Raw genomic sequence first — 25,803 nt, 5'->3', positions numbered from 1 at the left:
AGCCAAGGACAGTCACCAGAAGTAATTAGGGAGACTGGTCTGGTTTGATGAGTAATATGGGAAAAAATCTGATTGTTTAAAACTGTGGCTAGAATGGGAGGATCAGGTAGAACAGAGGCAAGTGCAATTACATAACCAGCTATGTAGCCTTTTCTCTCTCTCAGGCGATCCTGAGAGAGAGGGAGGAGGAAATAAACCAAATCCTTGAACGATGTGGGCTCATCATGAGAAGCTAACTCATAAATATTCCCAGGAGCACATGATCAGGCCAACCCACCTTGGCAGCTGCCATGCAGAAATCGATGAAAAACTTAGCTATGTTACATCTAACTTGACTTCAAGCTCCAAGCTACGCTGCCCTCAGAGATGGGGTGGGCAAAGGTCTTTTAAGCTTCCCTTGAAACTCATCATAAGAGCAGGATGAAAAGGAATGTGATGACAAACAAGCCTCAACCCATACCAATGCTTTACCCCTCAGCTTGCCTACCACTTACGAGAGCTCAGAGGTGTTGTCAGGGATGGAGTGTGGTGATTGAGAAAACATAAGAGCATTGCAACAGGAAACCCTTACAGCAACCCTGTACCCTGGTGAATGGCTCAGGCTGAGAAGTGCTAATGGCAGGTAAAGATGGGGCAGGTCCTATGGAAGCGGGGAAAGGAGTGGAAGTGTGCGTGGAAGTGGTTTGGCTGGGAGTGAAACTGAGCTGGAGTTCTAATAGTGAGGCAATGATTTTCACTTGAGTGTCACCAATAGATTTGCATTGTATTTTGTTAAGGGTTCAATATTGAGGAAGGATACAAGAGGTGATCGAAGAATAACCACACTGATCCGGCCGGGTGAAGTCAAACGATGATTTTAATACACGCGTGGGAAGATCACCACAGACGGCAATTGATCTTCGACTTAATCAAAGCATAAACAGATATTTTATATCATCAGGGCTTAAATTTAATGACGCCCCCTCAACGTCACAGATACATTTTATACATAGATCAGATCAAAACCACAATGACTTTTAACACAGTTTAAAAAGAACGCCGTCGTCATCTCCATGACAGGTACATCCTGTTACTGCCGGATGCTCGCTTGTCATCCAGACACATCAGCAGCAGTTCTGCGACAAACTGCTCTTTTTGCAACCCCAAGCAAAACATGATTAAACTTTCACCTATAAATGATTCTCTCTAACTGAGTGTGTGTGCGTGTGTCTGTGTGCTAACCACCATTGCACCCTACTTCACCTCGCCGACTAGCTCCTGACCTCTCACCAGACAGAGAGACAGACGCCACTCTCATATATGTAATAACCAAACTGAAACTATGTATATATCATCTACTAAATAAATGTTTTAATCAAGAACCTCTACTAAAAGCTTAATACAAAAATATGAACTTATAAATGATAATAAAAATGACCTGATATAAGTGTTTTGTAAGCATGTATTGCAATTCCTTCCATGTTCTAGTTTCCCTCAGCATGTATCACCTGGACTGTCACGCCAGTGAAGCTTAAGACCCTTAATGAACCGAACATCAACTCAAAATAAGCACAGATATGCAATGTGTATAAAATAATTATAACTGCATCTGAAATACAAGGTTAATATGATAACAGTAAGCATAAACATCTTAAGGCCCTCTTAAAGCTATCTGCTACATTGTTAAAGCAATGATCATACTGCAGATTATATTATGCTGGTAAAATACTTTTGTTCATCCCCACAATTTCTAGGAATTGGACTGACTGTTGATAATTACCTAGTATTGAACCCTACTTCGAGATCGCTGCCTGTATTGGCTCTTCTGGGTCCATTTTTCATTGGGCCAATTGTACTGTCACAAGGGCCTGGAGGTTAGTACATGGATGAGGACCCAAGAGCCGATTCAAGCATGGGAAACAGCGATAAGGTTTTCACAGGTTTTATTTGCTTAAACACATGAGTAAATAGTGTCACAAAGGAGGGATACTTGGCAGGGAACCGAATGTAGCAAAACTGAACAGAGGGAGAGCATGGTTAGAGAAAAGGCAAGGGAAGCTTGTCTGGAGAGGTGACTAATACTGAAATAGTCTTACTTGACAGGTTTGAATCGCTGGGTGTGCGTCTAGAATGGTGAGCTAGTGAGAGGGTTCCGACCTTTCTTTTCTAGAGAGCCAAGAGAGAAGGTGGCAGGAGGACAGGCGGAAGCGGTAGAAGGATTAATCCTGAGTGGCGGATGTGCAACAGAAAATGCTCCTTTAACAAAGAGAATGATAAGGCCTGTTACCAACGTGAGGTTAGCTCGAAAACAGGTGGAGAAGAGATGGGGGACCCTGGTCTTAAATGCTATCTCACTGATTGCAGTGAGGATGAGGGGAGCAGATCAGGTGAGATGACGAGGACGCCACCCCAGGGTAGATACTGGGCAACACAAGAAAAACAGAGGAAAAAACACTTGAGCTCACCCAGACTATGACACAGTGATTATCAAACCTGAACTCCAAAAACTACATAAAAGCTAGTGAATGGTTTCTGTGTGATATAGGCTTGAACTTTTGTTCTTTTAGAACCATTAAAGTTTAGATGGTCTAATTTCTGTGTTAGGTGTCATTGGAGTTCACACCTTCCTCAACTGTCCCAGGAGAAAAAACCAACATGGAGGTGACGGCGCTTCCACACTCTTTGTGTGGTTTAAGTGCCATTGACAAGAGTGTCCTCATCAAAGAGCCTGAGAATATTCTGGATGCAGATAAGGTAAGTGTGGTCTCAACCATCCTTCACTCTCAGGCTACGTCCACACTAGCCCGGATAGATTGGAAAACGGCGTTTTCATCTGAAAATGCACCGCGTCCACACTAGCGTTTTCAGTCGTTTTCACAGTTGCGCGTCCACATTGAAATGGCTGAAAATGCTTACGTTCCAGTCCTGCGCATGCGCAAAAGCGAGTGAGAGTTAAAGAATTTGAAGAAAAGCTATCTGGAGCATGTACAAACTGATATTCATCTTTTTTAGGGCTGTCAAAATTGAGAGCAATCAAAACAACCGCTGTATAATGCACTCCGCTATCTTTGTTTATTTGGTCACATGACTTTGGTCACATGACTAAAATACTTCATCGTTTTAGAAAGTCTGCATTTTTGTGTGTCCACACTGTGATAGGACAGCTGCGTTTTTAAATGTATGCGTTTTCGAGAGCTTTTTCAAAATGCTGCATTTTTCCTTGAGGAAAGCGCAGCATTTCAGTGTGGACGGGGGGCCAAAACAGAGAAAACAATGCGTTTTCAAACGAAAACACATTAGTGTGGAGTAGCCTCAGTCTCTTCTAGTGTCATAAGTAGCAGACATTATATGAAGGCAACATGGATCTTAATTTGTGGGGAAGTTCTATAATTGCCAAGACAGAGATTCTCCTGCATCTGAAGAGCCAATCAAAACTGAATGAGATCAACTATGAGGTTCACAACTGTTTAACCTGTCTCATGGCAGTTCCTTGCTGTGTAACCATAGCATCTATTCAGTTTACTGGTGTGTTGAACCAAGACCTGTGTATAACTTTAAGCATGGTTGGTATAAAATAAACTTTCAGGTGAACAAAAAAGTCTTTAAAATCTTACTTTTGACGTGGAGGTGTTTGCAACTTGCACAGCCTAGTTGTAAATCTTGCTTCTAGATAGGCTTTTTTGGTCATTTAGAGGTTTTGTTCTCTATCTATTTTTCTCTATTTGTTTTCTTTTTTGTATAATACTGCATAAAACTGTATAAAACAACTATTAATACAGTTCAACACTTATTCTGTTATAAAGCATCCTGAGACAGTGATTAAAACATTTATTTGGCTACCTGTCATAAAAAGGGGAAAAAGATAAATATTTTGGAACACTGTCAAATAACAAACTGAATTCACATTTTTATACCCAGATTTCAGCTGGCAAACTGAACTTAAAATGCTTTTTTCTGTTCAGAAATTCAAGTATATAACGATAATTTTAAATGTATTTTCAGAGATAACAATAGTATTTATATTTTAGCATTAAAAATATTTTGATTAAAGAGCTTGTTCATACTGGTATATTAACCATTACTGTCATGGTCCTGGGACTGTGACCCAGTGTTTATGTGTTTTTGGGTTTTATTAATATTCTTATATTTAGTGTCATTCATGGTTCTGGTTCTCTTAGTTGTTTTCTGCTTAGAACTTAGAAGAACTTAGAATTTTTTTATCGTCATTGTGCAGCTGTTGCACGGCAAAATTAGGCAGCAAGACCACAAAGGTGCAAAAGTACAGAAAACAATATTCAAAGAAGAAAAACAATATAAGTTCAGCAATATTAGTACACTATATGCACGGTGTATGAGTTACAGAAACCTTTTGGGGTTATGTACAAGGGCAATAATAGAATATAATAAATAAATAACAGTGGAACGGCTGTGGTCATTAAGGATGGGGTGGTAATTGCACATTTGCTAGAATATTGCACAGGGGCCAAAATATTGCTCAGAAAAAGGAAACACCAAAATATTGCATAGGGAATGGCAACAACAGAGTCAAAAGCAGCGACAGAATGAAGTCTGTTCACACTCTTAATTTGCATTAATGGTTCTGACAGCCCACGGGTAGAAGCTGTTCTTTAGTCTGCTGGTTTTGCATCTGATGGATCTGAACCAGGATGTTGAAGAGGTGGTGGTTAGGATGGAGGTGGTCTTTTAAGATAGCCCTGGCTCTGGAGAGACATCTAGAGCTGGCAATAGAATCCAGGGGGGTGAGTGGTCAGCCGATCACCTTCTCTGCAGTTCTGGTGACCCTCTGGAGTCTCTTATCGGCTATTGTGCAACAAGCGTACCACACAAAGATGGGGTGGACCAGCACACTCTCGATTGTGGCTCAATAGAAGGAAACTAGTAGAAGGACACTTATGTTATATTTATAGTTTCTTGTCTTTAATTTTCTTATTCTGTGTTTTCCCTGTGTTCCACGTCTCTCACTTAGTTACTCTTTTCTTCGTGATCTGTGTTCTCTCTCTGTCCCCCCAGTCAGTTATGTCCCCATGTCTATTTCTCCCCCGGTCACAGCTTTAATCCTGCGTGTCTTAGTGTTCGTCTCCATGTTTGTTGTGCTTCCTGTTTTATTTTGACAGTCTCTTGCTTCCCCTGTCCTGTTATGTCTGATTAGTTCCTGATGTGTGTCTGATATGTTCCCCAGCTGCTTCGACTTCCCTGATCATCCTGCTGTGTGTTATAATTTGAGCTTCCCTTTGTCACTTGTCGGTTTCTCTGTTCGCCACTCACGTTTCTGGTCTTGGTTTTAATGGCTTAGGGCTTCACGTTCCATGTTATTTTTCTTCACATCCAGGTACTTAGTGCTTATTTTTTTTCCCCAGTTTAGGTCTTGTTAGTTTCAACTCTATCTCCATTTGCTTTTTGTTTGTTATTTGTACAGCCAAGAATAAAAGGCTCACGTTTGTTAAAAATTCAATTCTGTCTCCGTAGTCTGCATTTGGGTCCACTCTCTCTCTTCTCCACACAGTCCTGAGAATTACAGAACCATAAAAATTGATTTTGGTAATTACCAATCCTGTTCATTTATGACAGCTGTGGTATAAACCTTACATTGAATAGTGATCTGATCATTTGTAAATACTACATATGTGGTTCATATAAGTATAGATCTTTAATCTGATTTTCTCAATTGTTTGAACTTCTTTGAACCATTTTTTTTCTTAGATATTTAACTTGCTGCCTGTCATGAAAGCATCTTTTTTCTCATATCGGCTACGAGAACCAAGAAAATGCTTGAAAGTGAGAACAAGAAGATATAGTTCACCTAAAGGAGATAATGAAGCCTACATTGCTTTTGAGGTAATATATAAATATTTTCCATGAGCATGTGTTATGTGTTTCACTGGATCCACGGATCCAGCTTCTTGATGTTGGCCTTGCACCTTGACTGTTTCAAATGTTCCACATAAGGTGAGTCTTAATAGTTGCATAAATAAATAATATTCTACTACACTATGTAATATATGACAAACAATAGTCCTTCTCTGCAGCATTGGTGAACTTGGTATAGTTACAACAGCATTCCATCTGCAGATTTTGCATCCAGCTAACAGTAAAACTCCAGAGCATATCAGCTGATGATAAATATAATGCTTTTCATGGCTTTAGCTGCAATTAACTCTGTGATGTTTGTGTGTCTAGAGAGTAGGATTAAAGGTGGCAACAAACCTGCTGCTCGAAATTCCTTCATGTCTGAGTTTCATGGGAAGAGAATACAAGTTCATGCCCTTAGGTGATATTTTTGTTTTGATTTGCTTTGCAAATTCCAAATCATAAAAAAGTTCCCAAAATCAAAGCAGTGTGTTACACCTTCTTATTCATTCTGATTAAGTATTTATTTTTCATTTTTCTTTTTTTTTTTCTTTTTTTTAATGATTCTAAATTACAAGCGGGTTCAAGTTACTCTGGAGGATCTTTAGGTCCATCAGAAGGACCGATGAAAACTGTCCGTGCTTTCTTCCCCGAGACTTGGATTTGGGACCTGGTGGAAGTTGGGTATGTCTTAGTTTTTGGAGATCGATCTATCTATCTATCTATCTATCTATCTATCTATCTATCTATCTATCTATCTATCTATCTATCTATCTATCTATCTATCTATCTATCTATCTATCTATCTATCTATCTATCTATCTGTCTGTCTGTCTGTCTGTCTGTCTGTCTGTCTGTCTGTCTGTCTGTCTGTCTATCTATAGTGAGTCTATTTTATATATAAAATGTCTATGAACGTGGTGACTGCTACACTGTCATTTGCATTGTTGGCTAATCTGTGTTATCACCACCTGACAATGTGCATATTTTGAATCTGCTGATTCAGAGAGTCTGGATCAAAGGATGTGTCCCTCACTGTCCCTGACACCATCACGACCTGGGAGACGGAGGCTTTCTGCTTGTCCTCTCAGGGTTTTGGTTTGGCTCCTCGTCAAGAAGTTGAGGTCTTCCAGCCGTTCTTCCTCGAGCTCACCATGCCCTACTCCATCATCCGCGGGGAGCACTTTGAACTGAAGGCAACTGTCTTCAGCTACCTGACCAGCTGCATCATGGTGATCAATATTTCTATATCAAAAATTACAAATGTCAACAAATGTTAGCATGCTGATAGACTTTGCAGATGGTTTTGAAGTGGCCCCTGATGCAGGACTCATCAGACAGAATAAAACTCAAAATCTCAGCTTTATTTGACTGGGCAGGATAGGAATTCACTAATTTAATAGAATACATCCACAATGAAGGACGATGCAGTGGGGAATAGAAGGGTGATTAAGGGAAGTGGAGACACGTGGAAACACAGCTGACTTGAATCAAAACTAATAACACAAAGGAAGCAAAAGTCAACATCATACCCATGAGACAAGACACTATCAAAATAAAACAGGAAGTAACAGAAGGACTGCAGAAAAATAGACATATCAACTACATTAGATAAGGAACACAGACAGCCATTGAGACAGAACCCAGAGAGACCAAAAAACACTATCACAAGATACTGACAGACTGGACAAAAAGGGGAACAAACACGACTGAACAAGAGGTGAGAACTAAAAATAACACAGAAACACAAGTCTAATCCGGAACGCAAAACTAACTAATAAAAACTCTGAACATCAGTCCAAGGTCTTTCAAACAAATAAATAATTCCAGAGCATAACTAAAAAAAAAAACTGGGTTGAAGAGCCAGTACCATGACATTAGTGGTGTACACACTTCCCATCAAGTATCAGGAAGGATATTCAGTGCAAAATTATACCAAATCAAAACATGTGAAGCAACTCTTGGTGAATGAGGCAATAACTGAAAGTATTCTGTCCTCACAGAGTAACAAGAAAACACTGAATTCCTCTTTTACTTAGAAACTCAACCCACTGTTTTGTTCTTTGTGCAGGTCACAGTCTTTTCTACGCCTTCCTCAGATTATACCCTCACCCCTCTTTCCGGTGAGCAGTACACATCCTGTTTGTGTGCTAAGGAGCGCAAGACTGTGAGCTGGACCATGATTCCAACAGTTTTAGGTAAGGATCAAGTTTTTATCCACACCGGTGTAAATGTCCTTTCAGTCAATGCCCCTTCTCTTTTCAGTATCTACAAAATCAGTGAGATTATCTAATTAACAGTATTTTAATGTGCAAGACTTTACAGGGTTGAGAAAAATGATGTTTGTTGTCCTTTTTTAGGGGCTGTGAATGTGACTGTGTCTGCTGAGGCAGTGCCATCCCATGTTTCATGTGATAATGAGGTTGTGAGAGTACCAGAGAGAGGCCGCATTGATGTGGTCACAAAATCCTTCATAGTAAAGGTTGGTGCCATTAACACAAGATGAAAAACATTCTGCATTTGAAAACTTGTTTTCTCACGAAGGTGAAACTGTAACTTGTTCTTTCTCAGGCTGAGGGGACTGAGATGACAAAGACATCCAACTGGCTGCTTTGTCCAAAAGGTTGGTGTGGTTTATACACCAACCAAATACACGGGGAACACAGCTGACACAAATAAACATGACACCGCAGGGGATGCAAAACTAAACACACCGAACATGGAAACGTGAGACTGTCAAAATAAAACGGGAAACAAAGGAACGCAAGACTGACATACGAGCTTGGCACAGGAGTGGGAGAAAGTCAGAGGAGAGTGAGTGAGGAAACAAGAGAGGGCGAGAGAGCACAAGAGACAAAGAGGATGAGAGAAAGGGGAACATGGATAAACAAGATGGAATGAAACACAAGGAGGGCAAACAAAACACACACACAGACACACAAACTCACATAAACACAGACACACAGACAGGGACACACATGACAACAACACAAAGCGAGACTAAATGGACAAACAGACTAAACTTAAGACTACTAATGTACCTAAAACATAAACCACAATACACAATAACAAAAGCACTGGGTCAAAATGACCCAGAACCATGACAGCTAAATATCCCTTGTCAAGTTGCACCTTGACCACATGCCTTTGGTAGTCATCAACAAACTAATGGTATAATTCTGGCTCGACATTTAGACACAATCTCTTGTGTACCCAAGTCTTGTTTTTTAAAGTCATTAAAGATGTGTGCCATGTAGTCATTCCAGTTTTGAGTTTTTGTTGAGGGGTGTTTGTGGGTGTCACACCAAATTTTGATAATTCCCCACAGGACATTTAGTTGTTACAGTATATCTCAACTATATATGAGATATTTATAGTTATATCTCATATATACACTATTTTACAAACTTGACACGCTTGGTAAGAGTCAGTCTGGACACATCTGTGTGGAAATATTAGGTCACACTCATAGTACTCTTATTGTTGTTGTTGTTGTTGTTGTTATTGTTTTAATAATATTTTTTTGCTCATACACTCAGAAAAATTATGGTTCTTAAGTGGTTCTTCAGATGTCTTCATGGTTCTTTAAAGAACCATCATACGTCAAAGAACCTTTTTATTTTGTGGATGGTTCTTCAGCTATTACAAATGGTTCTTTAAAGAACAAAAGGTTCTTTATCCTTAGCAATCTAAGTTTGATGGTGTAAATGGCATAAATATTTATTCACTATAACGAGGCTGTGAATTATACTGTGTGTTTTCTTTGTGTGCATGTGTGTGCGAAGGGGGAGGGCGGGATACCTGGCAATTACCCTTTAAGAGAAGATGGTAGGAAACTGAATATTCAAATAAAAGTTAGAAATATTTGCAAACAATAGACACAATACACACATTCAAATACTGTACTTTAGTTTTAAATTTTAATAAAGCATTACTATTTTCTACTCCAAGGCATTACTTTTGAGATTATTATATATTTTTGAAAATATAGCATAATGATAATACTAGTTATTGTAAACTTTACAAACCACCCAGCAGTATGTAAAGTCAAATTATAAAATACAAGTAAATAACAATTGCAGAACAGAATGTCAGTGTAATGAACACAGACTTCGTTTTGACAAAGCGCACTGCTTAGGTAAATGATCTGAGTAGTTGTTCATCACTGATCAATTTGTTAATATGTGTTTCGAGCCAAATAAATGACAGGGAGAGAGAGTGACGTCAGAACAGGTCATACTGTAACCTCCCGGGAGCGGACGGAGGGGGTCAGTCGTTGGGATGCGCATGCGCAGACAGAGTGTGCGAGCGGCGGGCCTTGACCTTCGGGGAAAAAAAACTCACGGACGGTGACAGCGAAACGGATAACAGTCTTCAGTACCTGCTGGACTTTGAAGCTGTGGATTCTGGGATTGTTAGAAAAGGTAAAACATTTCCATTAAAACCTTATTACTGTTTTGTTTTTGTTACTCGTCATTGTAGCTTGCTGTTAATGTTGTGCTAACAGTAGCGATTAGCTAGATACGTTAGCCGTTGAGGTCAACGCAATTTAGTATCCAACTGTTTTCCTAACAAAACCACTGTTATAATTAAGTGAAGCTGCTCCCAGCTAATTTGAACCTTTGGCTTCTAAAATATGTGGTTCAATTGCGTGCTGCGTACATAACCCAATGTCAGCTAGACCGAAATTAAAATTTTATATATTGTTAAAGTCACTAAAATGGCGCCTGAAGCCTGTTGTGGCGTGAGCTCTGTGTCTGCTCTAGAAACTCTGAAATTCTGTAGATCTGAGCCGTACATTAAATACTCACATGAACCTGTACTTTGAATTCTGTATGAGCTGTATAAAATGCAGCTATGCATAAGTGTTTTGAATGAATAATTAGATAACTCTTTATTGTCTAATCGAATTATATAGAAATGAATATAAATGTGACATGAGAAGGTGTGTCTTTGACTGTTCCTGCATAACTTAGTTTCGGACTAGTTGACAAGTTATGCTCCGGTCATTTGATGTTTCCAAGGTAGATGTTCTTTTGTAATATAGTTAATTTTTTTGTATATTTCATTTATCCACCATCATACATCATACATACAAGCTAAGAAGAGGTCGTTATACTAACAAGAGGTATCAACGCCGGGCCAAAGTTCAGCACATGGTTAAAGTTTGTAATCCAGCCAGGGTGTAAATATCACTCAGCAGCCAGAGCTGAAGCAGGTAGCATCAACACATAAATCTACTCTACCCGGCTTAAATCACAAGAGCACCTCTGACCAAAAAGCTGTAGATTTTTCTTGTTTGCACAAATTAATCCAGATTCACATTAATTGTGTTCACAGCTCCAACAAAATGAGGAAGAGGAGGGGGAGAAACACAATTAGGTTGAATTACAATTGGATGGAAGGCGAGGACAAGAAGAAGGAAGCTTAGGATGAGGAGGAAGAGAAGCAGCAGGAGCATCTTTAGGGATCCCTATGATGTCATTGAGGTTGGTTTCATTAATATGGTCCTCTCACAAAGAACGATGACTTGTTTTAGTTCACGTACTTCCTGTATTAAATAGTGATGTGCAAAATGTTGTGAAAAACCATGGAGCAGGTATGTATAGTGCATCTGCAGGTAAATGAACATCAAATCTCTAAGACAGACTGAAATTTGTATATTTATCACCCTTATGATAAAACCCATGTCAGCCATTGGTTTATGGACTTTGTATTTTGAAGCCTCAACATTTGCTTTCTTGCTGTTGCTATGTTGGGACCATATTAGGATGAGGGATCAGAATCTGGAGTCATGCACACTATTGTTTCATTTAGTGTGTATCCATAAGATTCGTACAGCAGATCCAAGTTGTGCCTTGAAAACAGGAAAGTCGTCTGCATAGAGGAGAACTGTAATAGCAGGCTTGTACAAAGTGAAGCTTTGTGCTCTCGTTTTACTTCTGTCACCCTGTTTTGATGCAGAATTCACTTGAAATCAGGCAAGAACTGGACTTATTTTTTTATGTGTTCTTGTGAATTGATTGTGTATCGCATATGTTTGATTTGACTTTCTGCAAGACAACAGTCGTCCGCTGACCAAAAAAGTTTTCCAAATACCTCCACTTGATCTAGCCTGGATTTAGAAAAGAATAGCAAAAAAATCTGCACCTCCTGCTTCAGATGCAATTTGTGTTTCTGTGTTCAGAGGCAGCGGCGAGAGGGGAGACCTCGGCTCATCCAGCTGGAGAGCCTGACCAGGAGGAGTCGAACATTAACTGAGCTCTTCCAGGGCACCCTGCAGACTCGGCTGCTGGCATCGGCGAGGGATGACGTGAACGCCAAACTGGAGTCCATCACAGGTCAACTGCAGGTATGCGAGTCAGACCTTCTGAGGAGGGTTTCACTTTTCTCTTCTTTATAATTGACTCTTTTCTCGATCTCTTTCAGCTCCTTGTCTCAGAGTGGGAGGGATTTGAAGCACAAAGGGAGGAACTTGTCATTTGGTTGGCTGATATGGATGTGAGGTTGACCAGCTGACAGGAAACACCAGTGAAAAACTGAAACAACTGCAGGTGTGGGCTTGTTTTGATATGACATATACAGGGAGTGCAGAATTATTAGGCAAGTTGTATTTCTGAGGAATAATTTTATTATTGAACAACAACCATGTTCTCAATGAACCCAAAAAACTCATTAATATCAAAGCTGAATGTTTTTGGAAGTAGTTTTTAGTTTGTTTGTAGTTTTAGCTATTTTAGGGGGATATCTGTGTGTGCAGGTGACTATTACTGTGCATAATTATTAGGCAACTTAACAAAAAACAAATATATACCCATTTCAATTATTTATTTTTACCAGTGACACCAATATAACATCTCCACATTCACAAATATACATTTCTGACATTCAAAAACAAAACAAAAACAAATCAGCGACCAATATAGCCACCTTTCTTTGCAAGGACGCTCAAAAGCCTGCCATCCATGGATTCTGTCAGTGTTTTGATCTGTTCACCATCAACATTGCGTGCAGCAGCAACCACAGCCTCCCAGACACTGTTCAGAGAGGTGTACTGTTTTCCCTCCTTGTAAATCTCACATTTGATGATGGACCACAGGTTCTCAATGGGGTTCAGATCAGGTGAACAAGGAGGCCATGTCATTAGTTTTCTTCTTTTATACCCTTTCTTGCAGCCACGCTGTGGAGTACTTGGACGCGTGTGATGGAGCATTGTCCTGCATGAAAATCATGTTTTTCTTGAAGGATGCAGACTTCTTCCTGTACCACTGCTTGAAGAAGGTGTCTTCCAGAAACTGGCAGTAGGACTGGGAGTTGAGCTTGACTCCATCCTCAACCCGAAAAGGCCCCACAAGCTCATCTTTGATGATACCAGCCCAAACCAGTACTCCACCTCCACCTTGCTGGCGTCTGAGTCGGACTGGAGCTCTCTGCCCTTTACCAATCCAGCCACGGGCCCATCCATCTGGCCCATCAAGACTCACTCTCATTTCATCAGTCCATAAAACCTTAGAAAAACCAGTCTTGAGATATTTCTTGGCCCAGTCTTGACGTTTCAGCTTGTGTGTCTTGTTCAGTGGTGGTCGTCTTTCAGCCTTTCTTACCTTGGCCATGTCTCTGAGTATTGCACACCTTGTGCTTTTGGGCACTCCAGTGATGTTGCAGCTCTGAAATATGGCCAAACTGGTGGCAAGTGGCATCTTGGCAGCTGCACGCTTGACTTTTCTCAGTTCATGGGCAGTTATTTTGCGCCTTGGTTTTTCCACACGCTTCTTGCGACCCTGTTGACTATTTTGAATGAAACGCTTGATTGTTTGATGATCACGCTTCAGAAGCTTTGCAATTTTGAGACTGCTGCATCCCTCTGCAAGATATCTCACTATTTTTGACTTTTCTGAGCCTGTCAAGTCCTTCTTTTGACCCATTTTGCCAAAGGAAAGGACGTTGCCTAATAATTATGCACACCTGATATAGGGTGTTGATGTCATTAGACCACACCCCTTCTCATTACAGAGATGCACATCACCTAATATGCTTAATTGGTAGTAGGCTTTCGAGCCTATACAGCTTGGAGTAAGACAACATGCATGAAGAGGATGATGTGGACAAAATACTCATTTGCCTAATAATTCTACACTCCCTGTATTTGATATGAAACATACGTCAGAGACATTATCCTAAACTGGACTAACAAAGGACCATGAGTACAACATGAAACGTACATTACATAGCGTAATGCTAAAGTTCATTGATCATTTTAATCATAAACTTGTTGTTGAAATATTTTTACTGAACATGCAAACATCTGCTGATGAAAATGTGTTGATTTATTGGTCTGTTATGAAGCTATTGCTATTTCTAATGTGTTTTATCACTTTCTGATGTTTTATTAATTAAACAATACATGTATTGTTGTGTTATCTGTAGCTATAGTATTTATATATATATTTATTTATAGTATAGCAAATATATTTAATTATTACTGTTTAAAACACTAATATGTGACATGTATTAGTAGTGATGTTGTGCTGAGGGTTAAAATGCCTTTTTGTCTTTTGGTAACTACAAAATGACAATAAACCATTAATATATGTCTATGCTGTGCTCGTATTTATTTTTACCCTACTCAAATTCAATTTATGATGCATTTTATTTTGAAAGATTTAAAATGTTTTTTTAAAGAACCACTCAAAAAAGGTTCTTTAAAATGGTTCTTTTAAAGAACCATTTGAAGGACCTTTTTAAAAATGGTTCTTTAAAGAACCATTTTTAAAAAGGTTCTTTGAAAAACCATTAAAGGTGCCCCAAAGAACCATTTCTTGATGGTTCTTTGGGGCACCTTTAAAGGTTCTTCAATGAACCACTGAAAGAAATGGTTCTTCAAAGAACCATTGTTTGAAAGGTTCTTTGTGGCACCAAAAAAGGTTCTTCTATGGCATCAGTCTAAAGAACCACTTTTGGTTCCAGTTGGCACCTTTATTTTTCTGAGTGTAGGTTTAATTATAGGTGTCTGATTTCTTATATGACCTGTTACAGTTCATGATGCTGTGACCACCTGCTGATTTGAAACTATTTTGGTACTGACATTCTGATTAAGCTCCTCTCTGTATGGTGATTGTTTGTCTGTACACAGGAGACACACTGACAGAGGAAACTGAGATACAGCTGCCTGAGAATATGATTGAAGGATCTGCCCGCACTTTTGTATCAGTCCTGGGTAAACCTGATCATTTTTAATTAAATGAGTTTAGATTAATCCAGAAAGAAATATAAGAAGTTTATTTTTTCAATCAATAGTGAATTAATATAAAAGACAAATACAACTGGACTGGCATTGTTTTTGCCTAGTTTTGAAACACGCTATTAAATGACACTCCAACAGTTTTGTAGTGTAGAAAATAGTTTAGAAACTACATTCCAATAACAAAGTGCAAAATATTATAATTTAGTATATACAGTTTTTTATAACCTGCTGTATTTTTCTAAATATTTAACTTCTTTACTAGTTTTAATCTATTTGTAGTTCAAGTGTTCGAACGTTGTATGTTCTGTCTCAGTGACTGAGTGCCTCTGATCAGGTGACATCCTCGGCCGGGCTCTGAAGAACTTGGATGGACTGCTCCGGATGCCATATGGATGTGGAGAGCAGAACATGGCTCTTCTAGCCCCCAACATCTACATCCTCCAGTACCTGAAAAGCACACAGCAGCTCACCCCAGCCATCATGGAAAAAGCTGCGAACTTCCTGACCAGTGGTGAGTGTGTTTGTTTCATAGTGAGACTAAAATCAAAGGTTTATGAATAGAATATCTATTTAAGAGTCATTTTCCTGTTGTTACAGGTTACCAAAGACAGCTGAACTACAAAAGTGATGAAGGCGCATACACCACATTTGGAAGAGGACCAGGAAACACTTGGTGAAAATAATAATTACCTTATATTCCATTTGCCTCAGAAACAAAACTGAGCCTGTTGGTGAAATTTACTCCTTAAATCTCCCATCCTATTATCATTTTATTTCTGGACATGGAGAAAATCAACTCACATTATAATGGCATAACTGTGACACATTTTGATATAATTTCGAAACATGAGGAAGTTTTCTTTTGGGTGCTTTTTTATGTCAGGCTGACTGCCTTTGTGATGAGAAGTTTTGCCAAAGCTCAGTCTTTTGTCTACATTGATCCAAAAATCATTGAAGAGTCTAAGACATGGCTGGAAAATAAACAACAAACAAATGGCTGTTTTAAAAAGTCAGGCGAACTCTTCAACAACAGAATGAAGGTAAGTCTATACTTTAGCTGGACACTGATACTAATTCTGTGCGGAGAGAAATTCTGGCAGCACACAGAAATAACTTGGTTTCACTCACCAGGGTGGTGTGTCTGATGAAGTGACTCTCAGTGCATACATCACTGCTGCTTTCTTGGAAATGAATATATCCCAACATGTGAGTAAATTTGAGTGATGTAATCAAATTTGTACAATGTAAAAAAAAAAAAATACAACACGACTTGTATATGTTTATTTCATTTTCTTCTTTTGACATCCATTTTCCCCTCATTTTAAAAATACATTTTTATGATAGATTTCTAAGTCACTTACGTCGATACTTTCTGTCTGTAGGTGAAAAGGAAATATGTTAAAGCATTATTTCTATTTCCAGTCATGAAAATGAAGTTAAACAAATAATTACATAAAGGAAATGATCAACTTTGGTGATATAAGATAAGATAAGATAAGATAAGAAGAACTTTATTTATCCTGAGGGAAATTCTTTTGTCATACACATGCTCAATGCTGCAAGAGAGACAAAGGAACAGAGGAATAAGATATACAATATATACAATAAGAATAGTAGTATACAGTAATATGCAGTAGGATAGTGCAAAATATAATATCAAATAAATCTAATAAAGTAACAATATAACTATATCCTGAAAAATAAATAGCTTAGCTATCAGTGCAGGTGATTCTAAAAAGTGACATAGTATTGTGCAATTGAATAAAAGAGAGTGGCAGCGTATGTCCTGTCCTGGGCAGGGTCAATAGTTTGTCTTCATAGGGCTCTTCTTTTGATGTTTTAAAGGATCCTGTGGTGAATAATAGCTTGGCTTGTCTCAGGGAGTCCATCAATGACCTCAGCAACACCTACACTACAGCTCTGCTGGCCTATGTCTTCACCCTGGCAGGAGACACGGAGACCCGCACTCACCTTTTGCAGCACTTAGACACAGTTGCAGTGAGGGAAGGTGAGTCACCATCTAACAGGAAATCATTCAGGTGTTATTACCATAAGTGTAACTTTTATTGTATGTTTGTAGGAGGTTTCCTGTACTGGTCTCAGACAGCAGCAGAAACATCAGCCTCCCTGTCAGTGGAAATCAGTTCTTATGTGCTGTTGGCCAAACTCAGTGCCTCCACAACTGCTGACGACCTGGGTTATGCCTCTGGCATTATTAGGTGGCTGACTGACCAGCAGAACTACTATGGAGGCTTCTCCTCCACTCAGGTGCTACACCACCCAAACAGCTTAAATCTCACCTTTGAGTTCATATAAACTGGGATAAATAAAAACGTATCTGAGAGAAGCTGAATACTGAAGTTTTACTTGTCCTGTAAAATACAAAATATAAATATATATGTAAGTATGTGTAGTAGCTGTGATTTTGTTTGTAGGACACAGTGGTGGCTCTTCAGGCTCTGGCTCTCTACTCCACTCTGGTGTTCAGTCCTGAGGGTTCAAGCACAGTGACAGTTCAGTCTGACAGCAGTCAGCTGACATTTGATGTAAATCCGGGCAACAAACTGCTCTACCAGGAGGAGACGATGCAGGGCGTGTCAGGAAAATACAGCCTGGAGGTGAAGGGCACTGCATGTGTGTCAGTGCAGGTCAGTGACAGCATCCTGCTTGTTCCTTTTTCCAAATAGAGAAGTATGATGAAAAAATGTGTTTGCACTCAGAAAAGCACATTTGCTTATCCATCTATGTATTTGCTCAAATTATCCAAATTCAGGATGCAGTGGCTTCCCACTAAGGAAATGATTTCAAACATTCCTTTTCCTCCTATGTATTTTTTTTTCTTGTTGTTGTTGTCGTTGTTCTTCATCATGGATTTCACTAAGGCCAGATGACATGTATAATATGTATAATATCTCCAGGAAGGTCTAGCTACACTGTGTGTATCCTCGCAGTTGGATTTGCCTGGAAAATCTCCAGAGGGTAGTGTCATAAAGGCATCCTGCAAACATGCCTGCACCATCTTAGCTGGCATATTTTAAGTAAATAACCAGCAGTTCTATTTCCAGATCCCTTCTCATGTCCAAGCCTTTATCTCAATTTTAAATATTTTGATGAAAGAAACTCCAAATCAACATGACATTTCTGCCCACAATTAGTGTACATATTATTCTGGCCACAACCACCAAAATAATTTAATAACTTTAATCAGTCCCCTAAAATGTGACGCCACTATATTTTGAACATAAATGCAAAACAAACATAAAAACATAAACAGATTTCTATTCTTCTTATTATTACTATTATTATAAACTGCAAACCTCTTTTGGTTGACTATTTCGCAGATTTCTGTTCACTACAACATCCCGAGTCCCACTGATGTCACTACTCTCAGCGTGGAGGTCAAATCAGGGGTTGATGCAACAAGTGAATCCAGACGCAAGCTCACTCTGACAATAAAATCCCTGTAAGTATTTAACAGATTAGATATGTGCTAGGGGAATTTTATTTACCACTGTGGGATAAGTGTTGGAAATGTGGCATCTATGGATACACATCAGTGCAATCACTTTTTAACTGTTCAAACACAGGTACAGTGGAAAGGAGAATACTACCAACATGGTGATCCTGGATATCAAAATGCTCTCTGGATTTGTCCCAAATGCAGTGTCTTTAAAGATGGTGGGTTGTTGCAGTTGTTAGCTGAATAGAAATGTTGCTACCATGTGTCAGTTTATGATGAGATAAAATAATAATAAGGAGACTGTTGTCTCCTCACAGCTCGAAGGTGCCCCATTGGTGGATCGTGTTGAACAAACAGAAGATCATGTTCTGGTGTATTTACAGGAGGTGAGAGATAATCACAGTGGGGATACCAGATGATGATGTTTGTATTGTTACAGAGTGTGTCTCCTGTTTTTAAATCTGTTCAGTTACCAAAGGACATGCCCATGAACTACAGCTTGACAGTCATCGAAGAACTTCGAGTGGAGAACCTGAAACCAGCCATGATCAAAATCTATGACTACTACCAGCCAAGTACAACTCTAACTCGCTTCACTGCAACAGCACACTGACACACTTTGCTCCTTAGTGAAGCTGTACAACAAACAGCAGTTAACAGAATTTGAAGGATCAAATTTAAACGTGTTGTAAAAACACAGCAAGTCACATTTTTCCACTTTGTTTTCTCTCTCAGGTGACCAGGCTGAGACTGAATACATTTACCCATCAGCTGCAGGTAACAAACTGTTATAGCAAGAACACCACATTTCACACAAAATTGAATTGAAGTTATTTTTAAAATATTTGTTCAATCTCAACACAATACAATATTTGACAATACAGTTAATTCAGTACTTTTTTAGGCCTGAATGAAAATTAAATGTACAGTCTCGGTCGTTGCGTCCTTGGGCAAGACAGTTCACCTACCGCCTACTGGTGATGGCCAGAGGGGCTGATGGCGCGATACGGCAGCCTCGCCTCTGTCAGTCTGCCCCAGGGCAGCTGTGGCTACAATTGTAGCTGCCTCCACCAGTGTGTGAATGTGAGAGTGAATGATTAGTGGCATTGTAAAGCGCTTTGAGGGGTCCCGAAAAGCGCTATATAAATGCAATCCATTATTATTATTATTCATTACTAAACGATTATTTTAACACAATTGCATCCTTACGTTTTATTCTTTTTTTGCAGCTTAAAGATGTGCAGTCAGTCCTGAGGTTGTCACTCAAGTTATACAACTTGCATTTTAATAAAGATGTTTTTTAAACACAAATATGCCTCCATATGTTTTGTTTTCATCTACAAATAGGTCTTCTGTATAAAAATTTCATCCATCTCAACCTGACTCTACCATCCTATTCTGTCACACTAACACTCTGCATGTCTTCTTTCACTACATCCATGAATCTTCTCTGGTCTTTCTTTTTTCCTTCTGTCTGACAGCTCCATGTTCAACATCCTTTGTCCAGTATGTCCGCTATCCCTCTTTCTTCCACCAACCTGTCTCTCATGTACACAGATATATTCTGTCTCCATTCTACTCACTTTCATTCCTCTTCTCTCCCGTGCATACTTCCACCTTTGCAGGCTCTCTTCCACCTGCTCCATACTCTCACTACAGATCATAACATCTTGAACCCATCTGTATGTTGATGGCTAAAGGACATACTTGTGGCTTTTGATAATGGCAGCACTGACAGAGTTGCAGAGAAGGGTATCTCACTGAAGAAATTAGTGTTGTAAGTTGAGAAACGTCTATTTTGTGAAATTATTCCTAGTATTGTATCTTTTAAACAGAAAATGTGATTAAATGTTATATGACAAATTACTGCATTTCCCTTTTTGTACTATTTATGTACTATTCAGCTTCACCATTGCTTTAAGGAATTTTCCCAAATATGTGCATATATTTTAACTTTTTGGTTCTGTGTACACGGATAAATAGAAATCCAAAGTTTTCTGGGCTGTAGATCATTTTAAGAAATATGTATCACAAATTAAATATTTACGAATAATTTATAATAGTGTGCTGTTGTCTTTAAGCAAAAAAGTTGCATGAAAGTGTGAAACGAAAAATAGATTGGTTATTTTGAATTAAAATAGTTGCTTTGGTGACAATCAGACTGCAGGCTGCATATCACATTGGAAGTCTGTAATTACATTTATTTGTATTCATTTAATCTGAAAAAATAAAATCACGATCAGAGCGAGGCCACGGAAAGAGAAAGAGAGACAGGTGGATGTTCACAGCCCTGCAGCTCTGTAGTTAATGAGAAGAGCCAAGACTCAGGGTTTAAGACGGCACTTGGAGCTCTTCCTGAATTAATGAGGAAACTTATGATCAATAAAGTAATTAACTGCTGGTGCTAAGACTCTCCTCCTCCTCAAGGAAGAGCTCAGAGAGAGACCTCAAGTTTTCACCTGCCTGACTTTCACCTCCTGGAAAAAGCCCCTTTAATCTAATTCAATTCAATTCAATTCAATTTTATTTATATAGCGCCAAATCACAACAAAAGTCGCCTCAAGGCGCTTCATAGATACAGAGAAAAACCCAACAATCACATGACCCCCTATGAGCAAGCACTTTGGCGACAGTGGGAAGGAAAAACTCCCTTTTAACAGGAAGAAACCTCCGGCAGAACCAGGCTCAGAGAGGGGCGACCGGTTGGGGTGATAGAAGGAAGACAGGATAAAGACATGCTGTGGAAGAGAGACAGAGGTTAATAACAGGTATAATTCAATGCAGAGAGGTCTATTAATACATAGTGAGTGAGAAAGGTGACTGGAAAGGAAAAACTCAATGCATCATGGGAATCCCCCAGCAGCCTACGTCTATTGCAGCATAACTAAGGGAGGATTCAGGGTCACCTGGTCCAGCCCTAACTATATGCTTTAGCAAAAAGGAAAGTTTTAAGCCTAATCTTGAAAGTAGAGATAGTGTCTGTCTCCCGAATCCAAACTGGAAGCTGGTTCCACAGAAGAGGGGCCTGAAAACTGAAGGCTCTGCCTCCAATTCTACTTTTAAATACTCTAGGAACAACAAGTAAGCCTGCAGAGCGAGAGCGAAGTGCTCTAATAGGGTGATACGGTACTACAAGGTCATTAAGATAAGATGGGGCCTGATTATTTAAGACCTTGTATGTGAGGAGCAGGATTTTGAATTCAATTCTGGATTTAACAGGAAGCCAATGAAGGGAAGCCAAAGCAGGAGAAATATGCTCTCTCTTTCTAGTCCCTGTCAGTACTCTTGCTGCAGCATTTTGGATTAGCTGAAGGCTTTTCAGCGAGTTTTTTGGACATCCTGATAATAATGAATTACAGTAGTCCAGCCTGGAAGTAATAAATGCATGAACTAGTTTTTCAGCGTCACTCTGAGACAGGATATTTCTAATTTTAGAGATGTTGCGCAAATGGAAGAACGCAGTCTTACATATTTGTTTAATATGTGCGTTGAAGGACATATCCTGGTCAAAAATGACTCCGAGGTTCCTCACAGCGTTACTGGAGGCCAAGGTAATGCCATCCAGAGTAAGAATCTGGTTAGATACCATATTTCTAAGATTTTCAGGGCCGAGTACAATAACCTCAGTTTTATCTGAATTAAGAAGCAGAAAGTTAGCGGCCATCCAGGTTGTTATGTCTTTAAGACATTCCTGCAGTTTAACTAATTGGTGTGTGTTATCTGGCTTCATAGATAGATAGAGCTGGGTGTCATCTGCATAGCAGTGAAAATGTATGCTATGTCTTCTAATGATGCTGCCTAAGGAAAGCATGTATAATGTAAACAGAATTGGTCCTAGCACTGAACCCTGTGGAACTCCATAATTAACCTCAGTGTGTGAAGAAGACTCTCCATTTACATGCACAAATTGGAGTCTATTAGATAGATATGATACAAACCACTGCAGTGCAGTACCTGTAATACCTACAACATGTTCTAATCGCTCTAATAGGATATTATGGTCAACAGTATCGAATGCTGCACTAAGGTCTAGCAGGACAAGCACAGAGATGAGTCCACTGTCAGAGGCCATAAGAAGATCATTTGTAACCTTCACTAAAGCTGTTTCTGTGCTGTGATGAACTCTGAAACCTGACTGAAACTCTTCAAATCTAACTGTATCTGGTGCTCTTCAATGGACCATCAATCAATTACAGGGAGAGGTGGACCTCTCTTTGGTCAATAACCGATTTTAAGGCCTGTCCTGACCAGCTGCTTTACTGGCCGGCATCACTTTGTATCAGCAGTGATCAGTGTTGCTGGTCCCCTTGCATTGCTACTACAGTCACCTGTTTGTTCCACTTGAAACATTGCACTTTGAGATATTTTGGGATATTTTGAGATATCTTGAGAGACACCATCGACCAGAACCAAATTGTTTTGAAAGTATGTGCAATTTTCATTTAATTTTTAAACAAGCACAACATAATAACACATTTTTTTCTTACACTCTGTAATTTTGCTATAGAAGCTTTGTTCATTTTATGTATGTGTAATCATGTATCTTTAATATATAAAATATGTAATCTTGTATTTGTGTATTTTGTAGTTATTGCATAAAAATGAGTCACATGTAGCAGTGATAAGCACAAATGGCTAAAGAAATGTTCGATGGAAAAAGAAAAAAGATGTTGTTCTCTTAATCTTTAAGTTTCCAAGTCACCAATGTTTAGATAAGAAAATGCCAATAACCTGGGGCATATGAGGGGGCAGACAGCAATGTAAAGGGGGCACCTGGTGGCAATGGAAGTGAGAAAGGTGTGGGGGTTGGGTGGGGATGCTCTGGATTAGGGCTGCCACAAATGATTATTTTGATAGTCGACTAGTCACCGATTATTTTTGCGATTAGTCAACTAATCAGATCATCATCCATTGGGTATAAAACGTATAGCTTATTGCACCAGCATGCATCTACCCTTATATAACCCTTATATATATATATATAACTATCATTAGCTTACAGCTTTAAGTGTTTAAGGTACGTGCTAACTAAAAATAAAGACAAGATAATTGTTTATTAAACTTTTAATAAAATTTGCAGATTGTCTCGGTGGAGTTTAATAAACTCAGCCATCTGATCTTTGCTCCCTAAAATATAAGCTCACACTTCTGTTTAATCAGTTTTCTGTTTGGCGTTTATTCAGCTGTGTGAAAACTATAACCGATTTACTGAGGAACAAATAAAACACTGAAAAAAGCCAAACAATAAAATTTTTAAGTTATCTAAGTGACTTATATATCATGTTTAACCTAAGTAGCAAAAAACCTCTGAAAATGATTTGCCGGAAAACGATGAAAACAATGTGTTCTCAGAGGCTCTAGTGAGCAAATAGAAAGTAGGTTTAAATGTTAAACTAATTTATTCAAGTCAGAGAATGTTGCATATAATAAAATTTTTGCCAGATGCATAAAGTTAAAAGATTAAAACTAATAAAAGAAGTTAGAAAAAGAGACTTTTCCATTTGATTACATTTTGTATGATGGATTATGTAGAAAAAGTAGAATTGGGCTGAAAGATCTATCGCTTTATCACCTATTCAGGTTGTAAATCGTGTTTTTAAAAAGTAACTAATTTACTAAGTAATTAATTACTTTTGAAAATAAGTAATCAGTAAAGTAACGGGATTACTTTTTTGGGGAAGTAATCAGTAATTAGTTACTGATTACTTTTTTCAAGTAACTTGACCAACACTGCTAGCCACTCACCTTTCCTTTTGATTTTACATTTAAACTTTAAGCAAAGCATCTGAAGATGGACTGATTAGAATGCATGTTTTATGGGTTGGGTTATAGGTCAGGTTTTTGGAGAGGACAGGAATGTCCATGGACCAGGATGAGATTCCGGTCGAGATAGATGGCGAGCCTTTGAGGGCAAATCACCACGAAGGAGATACACATACACAAGTTGGCTGTTGTCAACATAACTCTAAATTCTTAAAGGGCCCTAGTGAGTACTTTTATTTTGTTGCAGTGTGCACACTGTTTTATTTTATACTTTTTCCTGTACAAATTGGACCATATCTTTTATGCATTGTAACAATACAAGAGTGGCTACTACTCAAAAGTTAACATAGTGTCCGAGACATTATTGCTGCTCAATACTTTGGCTCCATAGGAATTTGGTGTCTTCTGATTCAGGGTCTTATTACGAGCCCAAGTAGTTATTGTTAGTGATGTGCGGATCGATCCTGAAATATCGATTCCTCCGATACCAGTCATTTATGTTCTAGAATCGATTCTCACATTAAAATATCGATATTTTAGTAATTTAGAGTAAATTTGTAGTTTATCATTAACAGCAACACAGTGGAAAGAAACTATAACATTCGGATTGTCTACATTCAAAGGAACTACTTCCTCTTCTGTCTTTCATAGTCATGTGTGAAATACAGCTGTATAAATGTCTCGCAGCCCCTTGGCGTGCGCACTCACAACAATGGCTGAGCGTCATGTGCGGACGTATTTTACCTCCACAAACAGCTGAGACGTGGTTTGCGATACATGTGGCAAAAAAGTGCTCCAAGAGTGAGGTGTTGTGGCCATACTTTCCCAGCCTTGAGACCTCAGAATTTGGGAGACCTTCAAAAGGGCTGTTGGGGGGGGGGGGATAAATACATTTTACAGGGTTTATTTATCGGACAAAATACGTTAAATGTCACCGTTATTATTGGCTGGCCCGGAAACAGCGGGGGTGTCCAAATTCAGAGGCTGCTTCCACCTGAGGACCCGGCCTTTGCGGTCTAAAGAAAGCTGGGAGAAATTCAGGAGAATGGTGGCTCCGGGAGATTTTCGGGAGGGGCACTGAAATTCGGGATTCTCCCGGAAAAATCGGGAGGGTTGGCATGTATGGTTGTGGCAACATCACTAACCTTGTCAAACACCTCAGAGTAAATCATATCACAGAATATGAGGCGCGTATGTTGAGACGAACTGAAGAGAAGGAGAGGGACAGGTGCTGCTAGGACGAGACAGACGTCTCTCACGGAGTCCTTTAGTGCTGCAGGCAGGCAACGTGTTCAAATAGCACAACTTCAGTTTTTTTTTATTTCTATATGATGAACTCTGCATTATTAAGTGATAAGAACAAGTAATCTGATGCCCTGTAATCATTATGATGCTATAATTTGAGATACAATAAATAAAATACGTTTTTGTACAAAGTATCGGTATCGGATCAGTATCGTCGATACCACCCTGAATATTACTTGGTATC

General features: G+C 39.0%; 2 protein-coding genes across 2 annotated transcripts in view; both read left to right on the top strand.

Moving 5' to 3' along the window:
• Positions 1-19,493, top strand: part of LOC308395099 (alpha-2-macroglobulin-like) — a gene marked incomplete at its 5' end in the record, with an annotated part of 33,884 nt that extends 14,391 nt beyond the window's left edge. Inside the window, 21 exons of the mRNA XM_080879771.1 lie at positions 2,584-2,733; positions 5,701-5,835; positions 6,178-6,268; positions 6,426-6,531; positions 6,854-7,079; positions 7,919-8,045; positions 8,208-8,329; positions 8,419-8,470; positions 14,981-15,064; positions 15,426-15,602; positions 15,689-15,764; positions 15,975-16,131; positions 16,223-16,297; positions 16,937-17,099; positions 17,172-17,359; positions 17,527-17,739; positions 18,433-18,554; positions 18,679-18,769; positions 18,869-18,937; positions 19,021-19,126; positions 19,287-19,493. Coding sequence (XP_080735897.1) covers positions 2,584-2,733; positions 5,701-5,835; positions 6,178-6,268; positions 6,426-6,531; positions 6,854-7,079; positions 7,919-8,045; positions 8,208-8,329; positions 8,419-8,470; positions 14,981-15,064; positions 15,426-15,602; positions 15,689-15,764; positions 15,975-16,131; positions 16,223-16,297; positions 16,937-17,099; positions 17,172-17,359; positions 17,527-17,739; positions 18,433-18,554; positions 18,679-18,769; positions 18,869-18,937; positions 19,021-19,126; positions 19,287-19,345 — 2,589 coding nt within the window. The 3' untranslated portion in view covers positions 19,346-19,493. The remainder of the gene's footprint in view (positions 1-2,583; positions 2,734-5,700; positions 5,836-6,177; positions 6,269-6,425; positions 6,532-6,853; positions 7,080-7,918; positions 8,046-8,207; positions 8,330-8,418; positions 8,471-14,980; positions 15,065-15,425; positions 15,603-15,688; positions 15,765-15,974; positions 16,132-16,222; positions 16,298-16,936; positions 17,100-17,171; positions 17,360-17,526; positions 17,740-18,432; positions 18,555-18,678; positions 18,770-18,868; positions 18,938-19,020; positions 19,127-19,286) is intronic.
• On the top strand, positions 10,818-14,374 carry LOC308395081 (uncharacterized protein). Its single transcript, XM_080879748.1, has 3 exons — positions 10,818-11,336; positions 12,035-12,199; positions 12,277-14,374. Exons 1-3 carry the CDS (start codon positions 11,280-11,282, stop codon positions 12,364-12,366), a joined length of 312 nt encoding a protein of 103 aa, XP_080735874.1. The 5' UTR covers positions 10,818-11,279; the 3' UTR covers positions 12,367-14,374.
• Positions 19,494-25,803: the final 6,310 nt, after the last annotated feature.

Source organism: Rhamphochromis sp. 'chilingali' (genome assembly GCF_963969265.1).
Source record: "Rhamphochromis sp. 'chilingali' genome assembly, chromosome: 1".
NCBI lineage: Eukaryota > Metazoa > Chordata > Actinopteri > Cichliformes > Cichlidae > Rhamphochromis > Rhamphochromis sp. 'chilingali'.
This window is presented reverse-complemented; position numbering and strand designations above follow the sequence as displayed.